Genomic DNA, 19,806 nt, shown 5'->3' with positions numbered 1-19,806 from the left:
CTTCAGGCTCTGCAGAATGAATGAAGAATAAGTTGGGGATGTTTAATGTTATTGAAAGGCAACAATGAAGCAGATAACCTTAGAAAAGGCCTTGAGAGGTGAGTGCAGCTTGTTGCATTCCACTGTTATTTCAGCTTTGTGTAAGTTTCAGAAACACAATTTGAGCTCAGAAAAGCTTCTGCAGCACAGAATTTATTCAGCATCGTAGCTGCGCAGATGAATATTCCCATAAAACCACGTGTATAGAAGAGCACAGATAATGATGAAGCTTGTTACAGTAACCTCATGAGCACTTCTGGTTACAGCATCTCCCCCCTGCTTCTGAGATTCAGTACTGGAGGTTTGTATGAGGTTAAGTGTAAGAATGTATAAGTCAGGATTGACATACACTGCTCAAAGCTCTGTCCCTGGTAGGAGGTTCCACGCTGCTGCTCTGAACTAGAGTGGATTTAAGGAAATGGCTATGAATACAAATAGGGTTACTGTTATAAAACCATTCCTACAAATAACAGCTCTGAAGGCAAACGTTTGCAATGCTTTTGGCAATACTCTCTCGAGACAGTCTTTATGGCTGCAGCAGAAGGGGGTACGAAATGGCGAGTCAGGTTCAGTTGAGAGAAGGAGCTACTTTTACCAAAAAGCCAATGTATATTCAGCCATGTGCCTGCTGACAAAGCAATAACCCACATACCCTGCTTCTGAGCAGATGTAGCAGTACAGCTGTAACAAAATTTGCTGGCTCTTGTGCTAATGAAAGCCCTGTCAGTCAGTCATCTGTATGCTAAGATCACTGTAACTGGGAGACACTGAAACCTCTTGAAGCAATACAAATCAATCCCAAGCACACCACATGATTCAGAGGTACAACTGCCCTATGGCATGGTACCTTGGACATGGTGCTTGCAGCAGATACTGATTGCACAGATATACAGGGAAGAATGCGTAGTTAGAAATGGAAGAGGAAACAGCACTGCTTGCTGGGCCTGTGTAAGAGCTGTTAGTTAGCTATAACATACAGGCATGTGTGTCTGCTTTGTGTGTTCTCTCCATAACAACCAGGGCCTCCTGCAACCACCCCTTTCCTTCCTGCAATGTCCTTGCTTTGCCATACAGGAGCCTAACATAAAATCACTTTCCCTTTAAAAAGACCAAATGCTCTGCATTTTAAAAGCCAATTTTGCCTCTTGTCATGGAGTAGCCGAGCTTGGCCTCGTTGTTGATGAAGGACATCAATCCCACGTAAGTCTCGATCAGAAGAGGCCGCTCCAGCACCAGGACACCATTGGCCCTCCCTGGTAATGGCCATTCCTTGTGAGCTTTCTTCACAGCCTGGATGAGCTGAGTCTTAAAGTTTTCCAACTGCAAGATTAAATAATAATAATAATAATTAATCACTATGATGTTTTCCCTGTTGTTTCACAGGGAAAGAGTTGCTAAAAGGGGTCAGCCCTCCCATTCCCTTACCAGGCAGAGGGATGCAACCTTCTCATCAGCGTCTGCCATCGGGTGCTCAGTGAAGGTGGCATATGGGACACTGGTGGACCACGGGTTCCATCTGCTGATGAAGGACGCACGGCTCTTCTTGTCCCACTGGATGCGGATACCGACTCCTTCTCTCCTGGTGTTGAAGACAGCAGGGTTAATATGGGATGGTTTCCATTAGAGGTCTGAAAAAGAACTCCTTAAAGCTGGTAGCTGCAGCATGAGTTTGTAGCTAATCCATGCAAGACAGCAAGCTCCTTTATCAGCTGATGGAGTCTGAATTGCTGTATACAAAGCTGGTCAACAGCAGCAATAGGAAGAGTTCTTATGGTCCATCCCAGTGCAGAGGCTGCTAACACCAGCTGTGTGCACTGAGAGCTGCGCTGGGGCTGCATCAACTTACTTGTTGAGAGATTTAGGTGGGAACTCAAACTCTCCTACAGAGATGGTGTCGATGGCGTTGAGCGCGATCCTGGTGACGTGCTGGCACTGCAGGCCCACAAAGTCGTACTTGCAGATCAGAAGGGACCGGTCGGTGATGAGCACCAGGCGCTCCTTCTCGTTGTTCCAGTGGTCGATTCTGGTTTGGGAAACAGAAAATGGAGCTTTAGCTGCATAGAAACAGGTAAGAGCTTATCTGATAGAAGGGCTGCGATGGATACTGCTCTATTTCCCATCATAGCCTTCACTTTGCACCGTGAGGCCTGAGAAGAGGTTGAACATCCCAGCTCAGGAATGGTACAACATAGGAAACATAGGGGCTCTCAGCCTTGTTAGTAAATAATTAACAGCATCTGTGCGCGCAGGGGAGGTCAGGTCAGTTCAGCCCCGCTCCAGCTGTGGCTGCCCGGTACTCACTCTGTGAGCAGCCACACGCTCTCCACGTCTCCATCCTCCGTGGGCATCACGACGGCTCGGATCTCGCTGACCGCCTGCTCGATGGTGCCGGGCTGCGGGGGGAGGGGGGGGAAAAGCGAGAGGTGAGCGGGGTAAAACGGGTCCGGAACGCGTCGAACCGGGCCGGGCCCTACCCGGAACACGAAGTACTCCTTAAGGCGGCCGGCTCGGCTCGCGGTGCGCACGTTCAGCGGCCGCAGCTTCTGCCGCGGGGGGGCGGCGGAATAAGGCGGCTCGGGGCTCCCCGGGACCAGCAGCGCCGCCGCCCCCCCCCCAGCAGCCACCGCCTCCTCCTCGTCCTCCGGGCCGCCCTCCTCCGGGTCTCGGAGCTGCAGCATCGCGGTTCGATGGGGCCGGGCTGCAATGAACGGAGCTCCGCCGCCTTCCGGGGCGGGCAGCGGGAGGGGCTGCGGTGCACCGCCCCGCACCGAGAGAGGAGGAGCGGGGAGGGGGGGGAGCTGCGGGGCTCGAGGGGGCGGACGGGGCCGGGTTGGGCGTCCAACCGCTTTGCAGGGTCCGCTTTGCAGCCAGAGCCTCGTGCCCAACCGACGGGCTCTCGTGGCTGCCATCGGGCGCAGCTGTGGTTCCTTATGGCCCGTCCTCTACCCGTTCGTATCCTCTCTGCTGCCCCGGCTCCGCTGAGAATGGAGCTGATGGTATTACAGGTCTTATTGATGATTCCATGTTGCTCAGCTCCAGCAAACCCCCATCACCTCCTCCGGGTCTGCTTTTCCCTATAAGACAAGGACTGTGCTAGGGGAAGGTCGGCAGCGTTGCCATCCTATTCCCCAGCTCCTCCAGATCTGCTCCTTTTGCACTGTGGTTCCTCCCCACCTTTACAGGGTCTCCTCGGGCAGAGGGATGGATTGTTTTCTGTTACAGTTCATAGGGACACCAAACCTCAATGAGGTCCCTCCGGGTGTGTTGGAAAGGGGTGTCCAGGAGCTGACTTTGAGTCCTGCATCAAAACTGTTTCTTAGGGATAAAACAAAAAAAGCACCGTGGTTATTTCTGCTGCTGTTCTGCAGCTCTGCCCCCTCCTCTGGTGGGGCCGGGCACAGCTGTGGGAGGGATTTCTGCCCATTAGGACTGAGAGAAAGGAGCAAACATTGAGTGTGAGCTGACCTGGGGGGAAGCAGCTCAGCCCCCCCCCCCCAACCATATGGGGTTGCACAGCAGGACAGGACCCGGCTCTGTGAACCCCCACATGTTCACACCGTGTCAATAAGCAGCTGCCAAGAGGAGAAGTCACTGTATGTCCCTGCAGCAGCAGAAGCCAGGTTTGCTGTTGGCTCCCACCCATCACATGCTGTGATAGTTTCCCATGGACTGCACTGAGCTGAGGAAGCAGCCGGGGGGGTGGATGTGCTCCATTGGTGACCCCCAGCATTAAGGTGCTGCCATGGAGGCTCCCATGCTGGCGCTCGTCCTTGCACTGTGGATCTCTTCCCTTGCTGCTGGTACTGAGCTGCAGCCCCGCATGTGAGTAGCAGAGAGAACCTGGTGCTGTGCTGGGGTTGGGGGCTGCTTCCCATTGCTTCTTTCTTTCCCCCCCTTTGCTGTCATTCCAGGGGCAGGGCAGCCCTTCCTTTCCAGTTAAGCATCACAGATTGCTGTTAATCATTTGGCTGCTTTGGAAAACTTCCTTGGAGTGCAGAAGCCCAGCTTTAATATCCACAAGCTCTTCCTGCCCCCCTCTTGCTTTTTGGCCCTACCAAGCAGTTGCAAGCCGGTGTGGAATAGCAGCAATAATGCCAACAAAGCATCTTTGGCCAGAGGCAGCTTTTCAGTCTTAAGTGTAGGAATTCTTCCTGTCGTGTAATGGCTGTAATTACTGCTGGGATTAGATCTGTATTGTGGCAATAAGGGAGCAAACTGTGTCTTTTAAGAGTGCTTTGCTGTCCCCTCAGCCTTTAGTTGTGGCGCTGTAAACCCCACAGCACAGTTCTCCCCTCCAGGATTTGCTGACAGCTTATAGAGAAACTGGGATCTGCTTTTGCATCTCTCTGCTGTGCCTCCATCTGCTGACTGGCACAGAAGGATGCTGAGGGTTCCCTTTGTGGGGAGCAATGGTTCACCCTCGCTTAGCTCTATTTGCAGAGACGTGCAGACAGAACCAAACAGGCAGAGCGAGCCGGGATAAATATTTGCAGTGGCCGCGCCAGATATTTGTTGTTGTTTGTCTCCTTTTTGCTGTGCTGGAGCAGTTTTCATGTTCTGCCAATGAAGCTTCAAAAGTTCCATCCCCGTGCTGATGTTTGTGCGTGCACAGCAGGGGCAAAAAGCACGGCTTGTGTTTATTTGTGCTCTGGATCCATCCAAAGAGAGGAGGGAACCCTCAGCCCCATTGCATGGCTTGAAGGAGCCCCATAGCAGTTGGATGGGGGGGGGGAAGATCAGATGTACTGCCCATTGCTGTTTGCTGTTGCAGGGCTGCATACCACGCTGGGTACAGGCAGCTGTATCGCCTGCAGCGCCGTGCTGCGTATCGCTGCTGCACCGGCTGGGCTCAGCGCCCATGGAACCCTGCCTGCCTGCACTGTAAGTACTGCATGGCTGCTGCCAAGTGCTATCGAGCACTTAAAGTTAAGCACACAGCAATGCTGCTGGTGGGAGCCCCAGAGAGCTCTGTGCAAACCTTGAGTGCATCACATCTCCTCTCCCAGCCCTGCAGTGCTGGCTGTGATGGATGGTGCTGCAGGATGTGTTGTATGGCCTTTGCTCTCAGTGCTTTGGCTCTCAATGTGCAGGATCTGTGGCCTCAGATGAGCATCCGAGCTTCAGTTCTGCTTTTGTTTTACCAAACCTTTAGGAAATAGATTTTCTGTGTTTAATGAGTTTTAAGAAACGTATCTCTCTGGAAAAATCACAGCCTTGCTTGTGGCTCAATTGAGGTGCTTTGATTTCAGAAGCCTAATTGAGCGTTCAGCCTCTGTGTGTTCATTTTGCACTTGACTGGCTCAGAACAGAAGTGGGGCTGCTCAGCCTTCCTTGCAGTTTAGCTCCATTTCATTCTCTGGTCCACTCAAAAGGTGACACACGTTTGGATGAGCTGAGAGACCCATCCACCACCAGCTCCTCACCTTCCTCCTTCAGTTTTGGGTCAGAAACGGAGGGGATAAAGATTGAGGGATGCCACTGTTTGAGCTGCAAAACCAAAGTCTTCTGCTGTGCACTTTCTTTGTTTGCTGCTTGGGGAATTTGGGTGTTTGGAGAGGAAGCACATTTCACTCCCTGCTGTGACTGTGGCCCTGCGCTGCCCCATTGCCTTGGCTGAGGGCTGTTGGGAAGGTTGTGTTTTAATTTGGAAGGGAAAAAAGACAACATGGAGGCTCTCTTTGCAGCCAGAACCAGAGCAATGTATATGTGCACCAACCCTGCATTTATCTCAAGGGATTTCCAGCCCAGCCAGAACCCAGCGCCGGTTTTGGAATGGCAGTGAGATGCTGTGCTGAACCTTTCATGGTTTTACAGTCCATGAGGCCAATTTAAAATCTGTTTCTGAGATTAAATAGCAGCAATTGTTCCTCAGCTGCCAGTTGGCTGGATGGATTCCACCATTAATAATACCCAGGCTCAATGAAGCAGAGCACTTCCCCTCCAGCAGCCAAGGAGTCGGGATGCTGCTGTTTGCAGGCAGGTTTGGCATTCTGCTGGGGCAGCCGTGTTGTTCTTCCATTGGCAAACCTCACAAATAAATCAAGGGTGGCTCCAGCCAGCAAAGGGGTTTGTTACTGTCACTTATGGAGCATCCAGCCATGTGCTGGTTGGGCAGAGCATCCTATGTAGAGCATCCAGCCATACATGGGATGAAGAACCCAGCCTTCCCTGGTTGTCCTGAGCTGAGATTTTCTAGTCTTTGTGTTGTTGTTTCCTCCCAGATGTGCTTAATTTTATGGGGCTTCGGTTTCTCTTGTGGTTAAACCTGTGCATGCAGATGTATGTGCAATGTATAGTTGTGCAGACATTACTTTTTGCATAATTTAGTGTTTGTGGGGCCTCTGTACCCCTCTTTATGTTCCCACTGGCTGCAAGGGGTTTATTTTTGGGGGTGTGAGACTTATGTGCCTTGCTTAAATGTGAGTGGAGCTCCAAACCTGTTCTTGCCTCCCTTGTGCCGGAGCTGTTGTTCTGAGCCGTTGGTGTTGGAGGTCAGAGCTGCTGTTCCATGACCTTAATCTGATTGCCTGAGATCAAAGGGTCCTATGGTGCTGCGTGCACTAATAAAGGAGCAGTGGGACGCTGGGTTCCCTTGCTGTGCCAGCAATGTGGTGTGCAGTGGCTGGAGGGGGAGGTTGGGTCTCATGAATCCAGGGGATGTTGTGTCTGTGAGCACATTGCACTGCAGGGCAGCAGAAGCTGAGCTGATGGGCACCAGATACACGCAGTCAGGGGATCCTTCTTTTCACCTTTGGCTTTTTAGTTTAAACTTGTGGTTATAGTAAGAAACAAGCAGCGATGACCCCTCAGAGATAAAGGAAGCGTGGATAAATGTCTTCTGTGGCCTGGCAACGAACTTGCTGAGGACGACATAAAACGTGCTCATTAAACGTCCTTTAAACAGCATTGCTTTTTGTTTTCAGCTGCACTGTGGTGGTTCATCCCACCATTAATTGCCAAACACCAAGGATGGCACAAATGGGCCCTAATTTGTTATTGTAACTTTTTTTGCTCTTGACACCTATTGTCCATCTGGGAACAGAAGTGGCTTTTGTCATCAAATCTAAATAATGAGATCAGTAATCAGTGGTCGTACAGAGACAATCTTGTACTACAAACACTACTGCAGCTCTTGAGAGCCCCTACAAAGAGCTTCCCCCCCTCGGACACTTTGTAGTATTGACCTTAATTATATTGAGACAAAGAGATGGGGAGAAAGATTATTTTTTCCCAGGAACTCTCCAGTTCTCCAGGACAAAATGTCTGCTGCCATTGTGCCGAGTGAGCAAGCCTCAATAAGAGCTACAATTGGCATTAGTGCTGCTTATAAGCATGAGTTTGCCAAGTGCCTGGAAGGAGCGCGGCTCTGACCTGTCACAGCCCGGCTTTCTGCTTCTCAGCCTTTATTTCCTTGAGCTGTAATCCTCATTGTGGTATTTCATTGCTCCTGACTCTGTTCCAGCCCCAGGATGGATGTTTGTTGGCAGGAGCCAGCAGCCAACGCTGCTGACCTTTGGAAGATGCTCGGTGGAGGATTCCTGCTGGCTCTTATTGCTCCTCACTCGTGTGAGTTAGCTGAAATACCTGAGTGTCAGACCAGCTCTTGCAGGACGTGGAGCTTTTATGTCCTACATCAATAGTGCAGCATTCTCCTCTATCATTACTGCTCCTGAAAACATGCTGTCAAGCCTTCACTGCCCAGGAAACCATTCTGTGCCAGGCTGTTATCAGTGTCCATTCAATGCCAGGAGTCATGTTCTGCCCTCTCACTGATCCTTAAGGTCCTGCCAATGAGGCCATTGGCTGGAGGAGCTTAAAGCAAGCACCTGGGAGATGTGTGGGTAGGTTGGGAATGGGGCACAGTGGGTTGGTGGGATGGGCTCTTTGGGGAGATCCATCATGTAGCTGATTTTGAACCATTTGGCCCCAAAACAGCAGAGAATTGGCCCAAGAAGGGCTGCTCAGCACACAGGCGTCGTGTGGATTCTTCTGCTTCTGTTGTGTTTACAGTTGAATTTGCTTTGTTTATGCTTGTATATAATAACATCTTGACAAATCATTCCCATGTGTTATTAGGGCAGCACTGAGAGCACAATCATGGGGGCTTGTGTTGTTTGCACTGCTAGGGGCTGCAGGGAGATGTCTGAGCTCTATGTCAGACTGTCCTTATGGGGAAGAACCAAAGCCAGCAAACAGACCCATGAGCTCACAGAGGGTTGGGAGCTTTGAAGGAAGCCTGTGCAGCTCCAGCAGGGCAGGAATAGAGGCTCTTTCCTTTGGGAATCCTCCGTGCAATGCAGCATTGGCTGTAGAATGGGGAGGAAAATAACCCATCAAACAGCGGCGTGTTTGTTGGGCTCCCCAGGGGAAGCCTCGGCGGGCTGCCAAGCGTGCTACGTTTTTATGCTGCATCCATTATATAGAAGTGTCAAAGAAGAATTCTCTCCATTATAGAGAGGTATTTATAGACTGAGAGGAAAAGCCAAGGCTTATGGCAGAGCTCAGAGGCTGCTGCTGCTCTCGCTGTTGACACACCGACTGTTCTTCCCCTGCTTTGAAGATCCATCCCATGCTCACATCCTTTGAGGTCCCGGGGAGCTGCACGTCCTGGGTTGGGAATGCTCTGTGCTGTATTTACGGATGCTTCAGCTGGAAGGAAATCTCGTAACGCTTTGATAAATCCAAGCTCTAACGTTTCTGACAGCGTTGTTTGCAGAGCGTAACCGCGCTGCTTATTTATACAAAACATGAAGGGAAGAGTCGCCCCTCTCTCTGTTCTTGCAGCAAAGCACATAGGGCAGCACTTTGGGCTGTGCCTGCTTGTAGGGGGTCACCATCCCAGTGTGGAGATGTAGACGTGCTCAGTGGGCACAGTGAGGTGGACTGGAGTTGAACTCAGTGGTGTTAGTGGTCTTTCTCAACTTCAATTCACTGGCTTTATGTTGTACTGATCCAGTGCCAACTGCACGAATAATATCTCAGGTCTACATTAGAAGAGGGAGTTAAATGGTGGTTCTCCATCACCCTTCTCCATCTCTGTGGGCAGCTGGCGATCCCTTCCATTCCTTATGACCCGATGTGAAGTTGTAGGGTTTAATCCGACGGGACGGCTCAGCCGAACCCCCTCCGCTGCCGGCAGAGGGCGGCGGTGTCCCGGCCGTGTCCCTGCGGTGTCCCCGCTGCAACCCATGGCCGTTCAGATGGGAGCACGGAGCTCCATCAGTGCTCGGTGAGTGCAAGAGACACGAGATCTATCCGCAGTAGCAGGAGGAAATGTACAGAGCACGGTATGGCTGAAACTGCAGCCCATTTCTCCTCCATCCAGAGCAACGCCTTCCAATGGTATCGTCTCCATTTGTCTTCTTTCTTTTGAGAAGGAAATGCTTCTCTACAGGGCACGAAGTTCAGCTTCTCAAGTACAAATCCATGCGTGGAGTGCCTCGCTTAGTGCCAAACGTCAGGAGTTTGCCAGCAGCTGATCCATCTCTTTGCAATCTCCCCATATATTTCACACGTCAGACTGAAATGCAGCATTTCCTAACCTGGGGTTCATCGTGGGCTGTAACTGGAATGGCCAAAGGTTGGTGCAGCTCCTGGTGCTGTTCTTGGTGTGGGCTCCATCCCAGCCCATTCTGTCCTGGTGCTCTGCAGGGAGCTGGCTGGTGAGCTGCACATCGGGAACCTTGGCAGCACACACAGCCTGTTTTGTGGGACTAATTAAAGCAGCTATCGTGTCTGTAGAGCAGGTGTGAAAATGCTTGGATGCAAAGCATCTCCAGTGCTTGCTAAGAGCTCCCGTGTGGGCTTTGGGGTGAGAGTGCTGCTTTGGTCACAAGAGAGGTCTGGGGCAGAGCTGGGTGCCCTGACCCCACTGCACTGCTTGGTTATTTCCTAGAAATGAGCTTCCAAATGATGACGCTGAATGGAGGTGACAGTGGGGGTAGGAGCTCAGCAGCAACATCTGTCATGTTAAATAGTGGTTTGTTTTCCAGCCCATCGTATGAAATGAATTTGCTAATTGCCTTCTGCTTAAATTACTGCTACTTATATTACCACGTGCTTAGTCCTGCTTCTTGACTTGCATTAGAAGTGCTGCACTTTTTGTTACACAATGCCATGCATGTGCACGCTCATACACGTTCTGCTTGCATCACATCATTCCCCATCTTTCACATTTAAACCTGTTTGCAGATGAGGGTGAAAGAGAAGGTTCAGTCCATGTCTATAAGACACCAAATGGGTTTTGTGTTAGTCAATGCCAGCTGCACATCATGGACTTGTCAGCTCCCACCGCAGACCAGAAATCCAAAGCCTGTCCATTGCTATCACAGTGCTGAGCGTTCCTGCTGCCATTTGGGGCCGTCGTGTCTTCCTGGTGGCCTTCTCACTTATTTCAGCATTGGTTGGTTTCCAGTCCAAATGGATTCCAAACCATGAACAAAACTTACTGACAAACTGGGAAAGAGCCATTGCTGTGGATGGATACCACTTTGGACATCAGAAAACTCAGTAGAAGAATGTCCTTTTCTTGCCAATTTGGTGCATTCGTCATGTTTTGTTGAAAATAACTGAGAAGTATTTCCTGGCCCCGTCCCACAGCAGAGATGTGTGAACCAAACAGCTCTGCCCTTATCTTCTCCAAGCTGAGATATTTTCAGTTTCCCCTGAACTCCCCAGGCAGGGATTATTGAGGGTGTTGGGAATGGGGTGGAAACAAACAGCCCTTTGTTCCCCATTGCCCCTTTTGGTCCTTGTTGGGGGGGCCACTGGGACTTAGCAGAAGAGCTGGTGGTTCTTTGACCAAAGCCAAAGTGGGGATGGGGCTGTGCAGAGCCACTCATTGGGCACAGTGATAAATGGACACACGTGGCATCTCAGAGGTGCGGGGCCCCCTCGGTCTGACCCACAAAGCAGCAGCAGACTTTGGCTCTGTGCTCTGCTTTCACTTCTGAGCTTGCAGGATTATATTTAGAAAGCAAATCCTCCGTGGATTTATTCCGTCCTGGGCTTTTCTGCTCATGCTACCAGGAAAGGAGCCAATTAGTTCCCGTGCCCGTCTGGGAGCTGTCTGATGAGCTCATTAATGCCAGCACTGAGTCCCTGGGTGGCACCAACTCCCATCTGTGTTCACTGGGTTTGAACCTGAGCTGCAGTGAGTGTATTTTGTACGATCCAAGTTCTCAGCTGATTCAGGTGCCTGTAGAGCATCACTGCTCTGTTGGCTGCGGCTCATAGCTGCAAATGGGGCTGCTCAAGCACTTCTGTATTCCTAACATATATATATATATGAAACAAACCTGATTTCTGTTTCACACCAGTCCTAGAAGTTCTACCTCTGCTCCATCTCCTCAAGCTGCTGCTATGCAATATTTTCCAATATAGACTTGAAGGCTGCGGAAGCCTTTCCTACATCCATTAGCCAACACCAGATCAGCCAGAAGTCCCATCCCAGGGACAGGAGCTCAAGTTTGCAGCAGCATTAAGTCATTTCCCACCCTGGGCCATCACCCCACGCTTTACTCCTTTGCCTTCAGTGTTGCTGATTTGCTGTAGGGGTTCCTGGATTGCTTTTGTGTTCTCACTTTGTTTTGTTTTCAGTGTAGAACAGTCAGAAGGAACCTGGTTTGGGTGGTTCTGGATGAGTTTCAGCCACCTGAGTTCATTGACCTATATCTGTGTGTGGAATGAACTTAAAGAACCTCAGCCCTTAGCGCACTATTGGACCACAAAGTCCCACTTCTTCAGCTGTACTTTGGGTTCTTACAAGAGCTCAGTAAGGCCAAAGCTGGATCAGAATGGAATTCCATGGGAGTGACCCAGGCACTGCATACAGGACCCCTCTGGTGCTGCTGCTCCTCAAGCCAGGAAGCCAGCACGACCTGCTGCTGCCATATCCAAACCTCCCCCTCGTACTTCATCAGCCGCAGTAAATGAGGTGAGGAGGAAGCTCGGGCTGGCTCAGACCTGGCCAAGCATAGCTTACATCATAAGTTTCTGTTCAAGCCCAAAGTGCTCTCGATACACGCGCCGCACCACGGAGCCGTTCAGCAAAGCCTTGCATGACTTTTCTAATAGCGGCGTAAGGAAATATGAGATGGAATGAGTTTGTCACATCGTTTGTTGAGCAGCAGCGGCTCCCATAGAGTTTCTGTCGGTGGGATGTAAGTGGGGTCTGAGCTGTGCTCAGCCAAGGGGGGTTCCCAGGTCCTGGAGGTGGGGGAAGGGCTCTGGTTTGTGTTTGCAGCCAGGGAGTTGCATTCCAAGCCAGGATCATTTCGTATAGACAGCATCCTAATAACACTGCTGGCACAAGGGAGTCTGCCCAGAGCATTTTTCATAGCTTTATGGCATAGCTGCACGTCAGCACCACCAGAAGCATTAACAGGAAAAGTGGCAGCTCTGCCCATTGTAGCAGGGCTGGAGGGGCCCTCCCAAGGAGGGGGGCAGCAATGATAAGCTGTGACTTATCATTGGGTGCTCTGTGGTGTGCTGGGAGCTGCCCCCATATGGGTCCATAGATGCTCATGTCTGGAGCCCCCCCATCCTTCTTAGCAGCCCCCAGTGTTTTCCTTCCTGGATTCAGCTCCTCTCCGTGCTTCAGAACCTTCTATGGAATGCAATTCATTGCAGCCACAACCACAAGTTTTAATTTGGAATTTTACTACAGCCAAAGACTTCTAAAAGCAGCAGCCCCGCTCACCCCCTCCCCTCTCTTCCCCCCCATCCCCAGCTCAGCCCTACAAGCTCATTGTTTCAAACCATTCCAGAAGCAAAATGAGCCTTTTGAGCTCGCCTTTGGAAAATGCAATGAGCTATTCTTATTTCTTGCTTAACGAGAAAGGTAAAATAAAATTCGAGGATCCACGTTACGGGGGAATGTTGTGGATTTCTCTATAGAACTGCTCTTTAGTTAAACTTAGTTTTGTCCATATTTTAGCTGTAAGGAAGGCACGGGGGGGGGAAGCTTTGCACATACAGCTTCACCAGGTGCGTGTCGTTAGAGGGAGGTTGGGGCTGATTGCTTTACAGCGGGCACCTGGGCTGGGGGGCAACAGCAGCATTAAGGCGTGTGTTACACCACGGGGGGTCGGGTGGGCGGTGATGTCAGCTGGACTGGATTGCTGGCACCTGGGTGGGGGGGGGCTGCGTGCTGGGCACCCATGTCCATTCCTCCATCCATTCCTCCGTCCATCCATGCAGGCAGCTTCCTGAGCTGCTCCGCCGTCCTCTCGCCGCCCTGAGCCCCCGCCCCGGCTCCCGTCCAGCCCCTTCTCTTCCCCTCCGGAGGAACGCGGTGTCCCGGCCGCTGCTGGCGGTGCGGGGCTGGGGGCGGCGCTTCCCGGAGCGACCCTCACCTGCGGGGGGCGGTGGATCGCCCCTTATAGAGCCCCGCCCGCCCGCTGTGCCTGTATGGGACTTTTTGTTGTTATTTTTCCCTTCTTGTTGTTGTTTTTTTGGCTCCCTCACTCGCTGCGGGACCGTACTTGGCGCAGTAGGTTTTGTTGGGTGTTTTGGGTTTTTTTTTTTTCCCCTGTCCTTCCGTTTCACCTCTTAACTTCCCAGCATGAGGCAGGAGCACTTTCGGATGCTGCTTTGGTGCTTCGGTTTTTTGGGTGGCATCCCCGGCGCTGCCGGCAATCACTACCGTTATCAATGGAGGAGCTGCTATCCTTGTTACCTGGGTCGGGCAGGGTACAGTGCCGGCCACACCGAGATGAGACCAGGTATGTGCTGGGCTCAGCCCACGGTGGGTTAGTGCTGCCCTGGGGGTGGGTAGCTGAGCCTTTAGGTGGGACCCTGGACTGGCAGCAGTTTGGTTTCCATCCCAGTGACCTCCTGTATATCTGACTACGTATAGCAGCTTGGATTCTTATAGTCACACTGTAACATATTTATTCTGAGAAGTGATTTCTGGCAGAGTTTTGGGGAAGAACTGAGTTTCTATTGCTTGCTGCACAGTTACGTGGCTTGGTTGAATGCATTGGAAAGCTGAGTATTTGTGTGATGATCAGTGGGGATGTTGAGTAAGGGATAACTTCTGTAAGCTCCTCATCCCTGTGTGCTCAGCTGAATTAGCAGCACGCAGGGATTAAGACTGCCTAAAGATGGTAGAAATAGTGGGGAATGTGTGAAGTCTGCTGAGAGCTTTGGGTGCCTGTGAGCAGTGCAGTGATCAAGGATCGTGTTGTCTTATTGTGAGATGATCCCAATGAACAACTGCCCCAAGCTGCTGAATATAAAAGCATTATCAGCTCATGGGGAAGATGTGGCAGAGCTCAGGAAATGGGGAGCTGTTATGGCTTGGAGATCAGAATCACAGAGCTCACGTTGCAGTTGGTGCTTCCATCCCTGACTGCATTAACTCACGTGGTTTCTCCAAGGTGATCAAGCTTTGCTTGGGATACAAACTTCTGGTCCCAAAAGCAAAGTGTGCCCAATGAGCTGCTGCACGGGCATCTCGTGGGCAGCCTCCTTATGCAAACAGGGAGTGAAGAGGTGCTTTGTGTAATGGTGGTGCACATATAATTGGAGTCTCAAGTGCTTTAAAATCTGCTCTGTGTACACACAGTGCTCCGTTGGATCCCTGCATTCGTGTTGAGTGGCTAATTGCAGTGCTGTGGGTTACGTCCTTGTGCAGCCAACCTGTAAAGGAGAGGTCGTTATTCTCTGCTGGGGTCCTATGTGAAATCATCGCACCTGGAGGCCCCTGTTCACTCTGTGATCCTACAGAGCACAGCAGAACTCAGCACAGCTGTGTGCTCTCCTTTGGTTCTGTTGATTCCAGCAGGTGTGAATGCCTTTGGCAGTGCCTCATGGTTTGAGCACCAAGGATGATGCCATGCTGCCCATGTTCCCTGCCATGTGCTGCCCATATAGCCCATGTGTGGGGGTTGTGCTCTATCCAAATGGCAGAGAAGTGGGATAAAGTGAAGCTGAGAAGAAGCGTTTGAGCAGATGAGTGTAGTGGCAAGTTGGGAGCTGGCTGCTGGCTTGTTGTTACGTGCATCTCTGTTCCACCCTGAGTAATGGGCAATTATCGGCACCATCAGGAGACTGAAACGTGAGCACGGCTTGTGAAGGAGAGCTGTGCTTGAAGGCAAAGGGAGGTGAGGTGAGGACAAAGGCAGTGCTGGAGGCGAGGTAGCTGCTGGTCCCTCTGCACTGCATCCTACTGTTGTCAGAGCATCTGCTCCTGAAATGCTCTTGGAAACTTCTGCTGCTGAGGTTGGTGCAGGTGTTGTGTGTGGATAAGAGCTGTAAGCACCTCCACTCTCTGTAGGAGCAGCAGCTGTGGAAGTCCAGCAGGTTTGGAACAGCCCAGAGCTCAGGTTTGGGGTTTTTCCATCCCCCACAGCCTGGCACAGGGCTGTGTCCCATTGCTGAGCATCACAGTGTGGTTGGGTTGTCTCATTCCACCCTCACCACTTGGTGTAACTGCTGAAAGCAGCTCTAATGAACTGGTACTGAAAAGATAAAGTGGCTGAATCCCACACGGACTCATCTGGGTGGATTTTAATTAACCATTTCCCTGCAGCCCTGCTCAGTCATCAGGCTAATTGCCGCAGGGGTTACAGCCTGGTTAGCTGGAGAGCAAACCCTTACAGCACATCGGTTGCTGTTGCCTGCAGCTGGGATTCCTCTCCTCCTCCTCAGCCTCTCACAGGAGATAAAGTGCCCTGTAATTTGCAGAGCTGCTGTTGCTGTTTTCCTTCCCCTAACACGGAGCTGCTGTTTAGGATCAATCTCTATGCTGCCCCACCAGGGAGCTGTGTGCGGTTGGGCTGTGCAACGTTGCATCCCCTGTGCTCTGCCCTTCCCATGCTGTCCCACAGCCACTCTGTGGGGTCAGGATGAGTGATCCCATTGGGGGACACTGCTTAGAGCATCAGCAGCTTCTGCTCTGCTGTGCCCGTATTGGTATGGAGAGCTTCTGTGTCCTTACATAGCCAGGGGCTTTCCTAACCCTGTGCCAAGTTCTGCTTCCAGCAGTCACCCTGTTTGGTTTTGGCACTGCTTTGGGGCATGTTGGCTGTGCTGCTGCCCTACCAGTGTTAGTTGGCACCGCATTGTGCTCCCGGCAGGGCTGCCTACTTAGGGGAGAAGTCTGTGTGCTTCTCACTTCCCTTCCTTGGCACGTTAATTCCAACCAGATTTTGTCAGTTCTCCAATAGGAAAATCACCTCAGCGTGTCATGAACCACATTGTGTGGAGTGGAGTGCTGCCATCTCTGTGCTCCCAATGCCTTGTGCCAATGCAGTGTGATCCACATGGCTGCACAGTCCCTGTTCCCATTGGATCCAGTGCCATCGCTTTTTGGCTTCAGGTCAGAGTTGAAGGGAAGAATGTTCCCTGAAATTCAGACCAGAGAACTTAGTTACTCCACATTAAAGTTACTCAGACCTCAGGTTTTGTGGTCTTGAGCCAACTCAGAAGGGAGGATGTTGGTCCTGGACCATGTTGCTCCATTCACTTTGCATCCTTTCCCCTCCCTCCATCCCTTAATATTCAGTGGTGGCTCTCGCCATTCAGGTCCCAAGCAGACCATCCATTTGTGGTCCAGATGGATGGATCTACCTTCAACAGAGAGCGAGGGAATGCAAGACACTACTAAACCCCCAGACTTCGGGGCAGATGGCTCTTGGGAAGCACTGCAGCAGTTGTGCTCGTTTCTGCCCTGGTGACATGGTGGTGTGCATCCATGTGGGAAAAGGGACTGTTGGAAGCTGAGCAAGAGGAAGGATGGTTCACACTGATGGACAAACAAGATGCATGTTTGTCTGGTTGCATGCTTGTCTTTGAAATCTCTTAAATCACTTGGCTGCTTAAACTTGATGGGAATAGCAATGATGTTCCTGCTGCATTCATTCCTCAGTCTGGAGTCACTCAGCAGAGGATAAATACATCTGACTTCAGATACTGTCATGCTCACTCAGAAGTGAGTGAGTCAGAACATTCTTCTTTTCTTCTGCAGATGTTGATGAGTGCCAGGTTCACAACGGGGGCTGCCAGCACAGATGTGTGAACACCTTTGGATCCTATTACTGCGAGTGCAAGCCGGGCTTTCGCCTGCACGCAGATGGCAGAACCTGCATTGGTAAGTCAAAGGTTTTTGGGTTCCTTGGGAATGCTGACTTCATAGCCCTTGTCATACCTGAAAGTATGTGCTGCTGTACATGATGTGGTTGATGTTGGCTTACAGTCTTGCACCGTGACCCCTTTCCCAGTTAGCAGTGATAGGATGAGGAGGAATGGACATAAGTTGCTCCAGGGGAAGCTCAGGTTGGATATAAGGAAACATTTCTTCTCCAAGGGAGTGGAGAAGCTTTGGAACAGGCTGCCCTGGGAGGTGGTGGAGTCTCCAATGGAGATGTTCCATGTGTGGATATAGCACCTGGGGATGGATTCTGGTAGACATGAGTGTAGAGGGGTTGGGCACAGCTCCTTTGGAACAGCAGAGCTGCACTGAACACTGATGGCTTTTGTTCTCAGCACTTCTGTGATAGAAATATGCATCTATGTGTGTATATGCCCTGCTGTCAGCTCAGCTCAGTGCTGGCCCATTAGGGCAGTGGTGTCGAGGGATGGAAGTAAACATCTTTTTCCTGTAAAAGCTCAAAGTGGGCTGTGGGTCTGCAGTTGTTCCCTTAGTACAGTGCTGGGGTGGCTGCTGGGCTGGCTTGTGCCTGGCCCCTTTGTAGTTGGTGTTGCAGATGGTAAAGCAAGGCACAGTGCAGGGGATAAACCAGTGCAATCTTTCAGGATCCCCCCCAGGCACCTCTAAAAATGGGTTGTTAAGAGTATGCTCAGCACCTTTGGTTGCGCTCTGCAGTGCGAGGTCCTGCAGTGCCTTTGTTGTTCTGTTATCTCTGATGATTTGAGTACAGAAGAGAAGGGGAGGAAAACAGAGCCGGCGTCTCTGCTGAAAGTGAAATAGGGCAAAAAGAGCCATTGGACGTCCTGAGATCACCCCTCTTTATCAGATCCACATGGCAGGAGGCAGAGAGCTGACATCTTTGGGCCTTCTCTGTGGATCCAGGGTGGGGGAGGGACTCCAGGGCCAAAGCAAAGAGTTTAATCTGAGCCTGCTGCTTGTGTTGGCCGGCAGAGGGGTGAGATGGTCTGCATTAACACAGCTTGGCTCTGGAAATTGTCTGAGGTTGGAATAAATGGGGTTGGGATTACGTGGCGGAGCTCTTTATATTAAGAGCCTTCAAATGAAGGAATCTCGAATTTAGCAGGGATTTACGTCGTGCCGTAAGGGGGGTGTGTGGGCTTGGTCTACGTGATGGGACCACACTGGGATGGGAAGGTGGTGTGGATGGGAACGTGGGGATCCCACAGCAGAGCACTGGGTGCATCCATCCTGCTGTGTGTGCACCCTCGTGCCACCCAGTGTCCTGGGTGCAGGTCCTGCATGGCCAGCCATAGTGCTCTGCTTGCAGACAATGGAAACCTCATCTGCACAAAGTCTGTCTGAGCTCTAATTACCGAAGGCTGCATGATGCACAGGATGACACTGGGTTTGGCAGCAGCGTCGCAGAAAAACTGAGCTAGGAAAAGCATCAGGGAATGGAAATATTTTTAGAGAGGTTCTGTAAACAAAGAAAGAAAAGGAGCAGTAATTAGAACAAGGGCTGCGGGCTGTGCCGTGCCAGGAGCTGGCTGGGAGACCCCGAGCACATGGAACAGCACCCGAAGTGCTGCGAGTGTGTTTCATTTGTTGTGCCTCAGTGTTCCTGCTCTGAAATGGGATTTGTTCCTCCTGCAGCAAAACCAAAGCCCTGGCCCATGCACTCCACTGCTTTTTGCTTGTCCCTGTGTGCCATGTACAGCAGGGTGTGCTGGCAGGGCTGTGCTGCTGCTCCCCATTGCCCACAGGGCCTGTCTGCAAGCCAAGAGCAGGAGGATCCCATTGGGCTCTAAGAACACATTGCTAAAGGCAGCCTAAAGGAAATGGTGGTGTCCTGGTGTCTAAGTTATCCTAATGGATACCCTGCAGCATCCAACCTTACAGCGTCTCCATCAGCATCCTCTGCTGAAGTCACATCGTGGAGAAGAATCTGAACTTTGAGTTTTTCCACTCTAAAAACTCATCACCCAAAAGCATGCAAAGAGGGCAGTTATTCAGACTGCAGATTCATGGGGTCACTGCATCCTGGGAGGTTATTTTAGATGTAGGGTGTGTTGGCTGGTTATAGATCGGCCAAGTATTTTTCCCATAGGGAGGAATATTTTGGCAAGATTCAGCATTGTTTTAATGCTTTTATTTGTTTAAAAAAACAGGCACTCCAAGCACAGCTCCGTTATTTAGGAATGCTTTAAAATGTACATTATTAAACACTTAAAGATAACAGAGATGTTTGATAACCAGCCATCTCTGCCCCATAGCTCTGCAGTCACATCAGGTACTTCTGCTGTCTTCATCCTAATGGATGAAAGGGAACATCAGCAAAGTAACACAGACTGATAATTCTCCCTCCAGCCCTGCACTGTGTATGGCAGCCTTTGGACCCCATGAAGTCGTATTTATTTCCCAAATGCCTGCTTGGTTAACAGAGCTGATCTTTACATCAGACGCAGGCTGCAGTGGTGCAGGAGCCATCAGTGCCCGCAGTGTTCCTCTGCAGGCACATGGCTTTGCTGTGGGACCCTCATCTTCCTTATAGGATTTCTCAGAGTCAGGATTTGGGATCCTCCTGCAGTGCAACGGGTCAGAAGCACAGGAACCCCTTTGGTAACAGACACCAGGTGGCTGTTCCACTCGCA

At 51.1% G+C, this 19,806-nt stretch overlaps 2 protein-coding genes across 6 annotated transcripts in view; one reads left to right on the top strand and one right to left on the bottom strand.

Moving 5' to 3' along the window:
- Window positions 1-176: 176 nt before the first annotated feature.
- TPRG1L (tumor protein p63 regulated 1 like) lies at window positions 177-2,759 on the bottom strand. Its single transcript, XM_015882589.3, has 5 exons — window positions 2,514-2,759; window positions 2,341-2,432; window positions 1,886-2,062; window positions 1,465-1,618; window positions 177-1,359 (listed from the first exon to the last, which is right to left on the bottom strand). The coding sequence occupies exons 1-5, from the start codon at window positions 2,715-2,717 to the stop codon at window positions 1,165-1,167; spliced, it is 822 nt and encodes a 273-aa protein (XP_015738075.2). The 5' UTR covers window positions 2,718-2,759; the 3' UTR covers window positions 177-1,164.
- Window positions 2,760-3,478: 719 nt separating this feature from the next.
- MEGF6 (multiple EGF like domains 6) overlaps window positions 3,479-19,806 on the top strand; it is a 30,326-nt gene continuing 13,998 nt past the window's right edge. For 2 of the 5 annotated variants that reach the window (XM_085509162.1, XM_085509163.1), the window contains exons 1-3: window positions 3,645-3,861; window positions 4,811-4,920; window positions 17,012-17,134. In XM_085509162.1, coding sequence (XP_085365288.1) covers window positions 3,782-3,861; window positions 4,811-4,920; window positions 17,012-17,134 — 313 coding nt within the window. In that variant the 5' untranslated portion in view covers window positions 3,645-3,781. Of the gene's footprint in view, window positions 3,862-4,810; window positions 4,921-12,809; window positions 12,881-13,351; window positions 13,764-17,011; window positions 17,135-19,806 lie in introns of those variants that run through there. The other 3 variants (XM_085509160.1, XM_085509161.1, XM_085509164.1) reach the window with 3 other exon arrangements.

The sequence above is a fragment of the Coturnix japonica genome, chromosome 9 (assembly GCF_054131305.1).
Source record: "Coturnix japonica strain WE chromosome 9, WE-NBRP24, whole genome shotgun sequence".
Classification (NCBI taxonomy): Eukaryota; Metazoa; Chordata; class Aves; order Galliformes; family Phasianidae; genus Coturnix; species Coturnix japonica.
Note: the sequence above shows the minus strand (reverse complement) of the source record. Positions and strands in the feature narration are given on the sequence as shown.

Excerpts from the sequence above, each read along its gene's own strand:
- TPRG1L (XM_015882589.3), bottom strand. The coding sequence starts at position 2,717 with ATGCTGCAGCTCCGAGACCCGGAGGAGGGCGGCCCGGAGGACGAGGAG. Across the intron at positions 1,619-1,885 it reads CCACCTAAATCTCTCAACAA|GAGAGAAGGAGTCGGTATCC; the intron begins GTAAGTTGATGC and ends CTTCAACACCAG. Across the intron at positions 1,360-1,464 it reads AGGTTGCATCCCTCTGCCTG|TTGGAAAACTTTAAGACTCA; the intron begins GTAAGGGAATGG and ends TTAATCTTGCAG.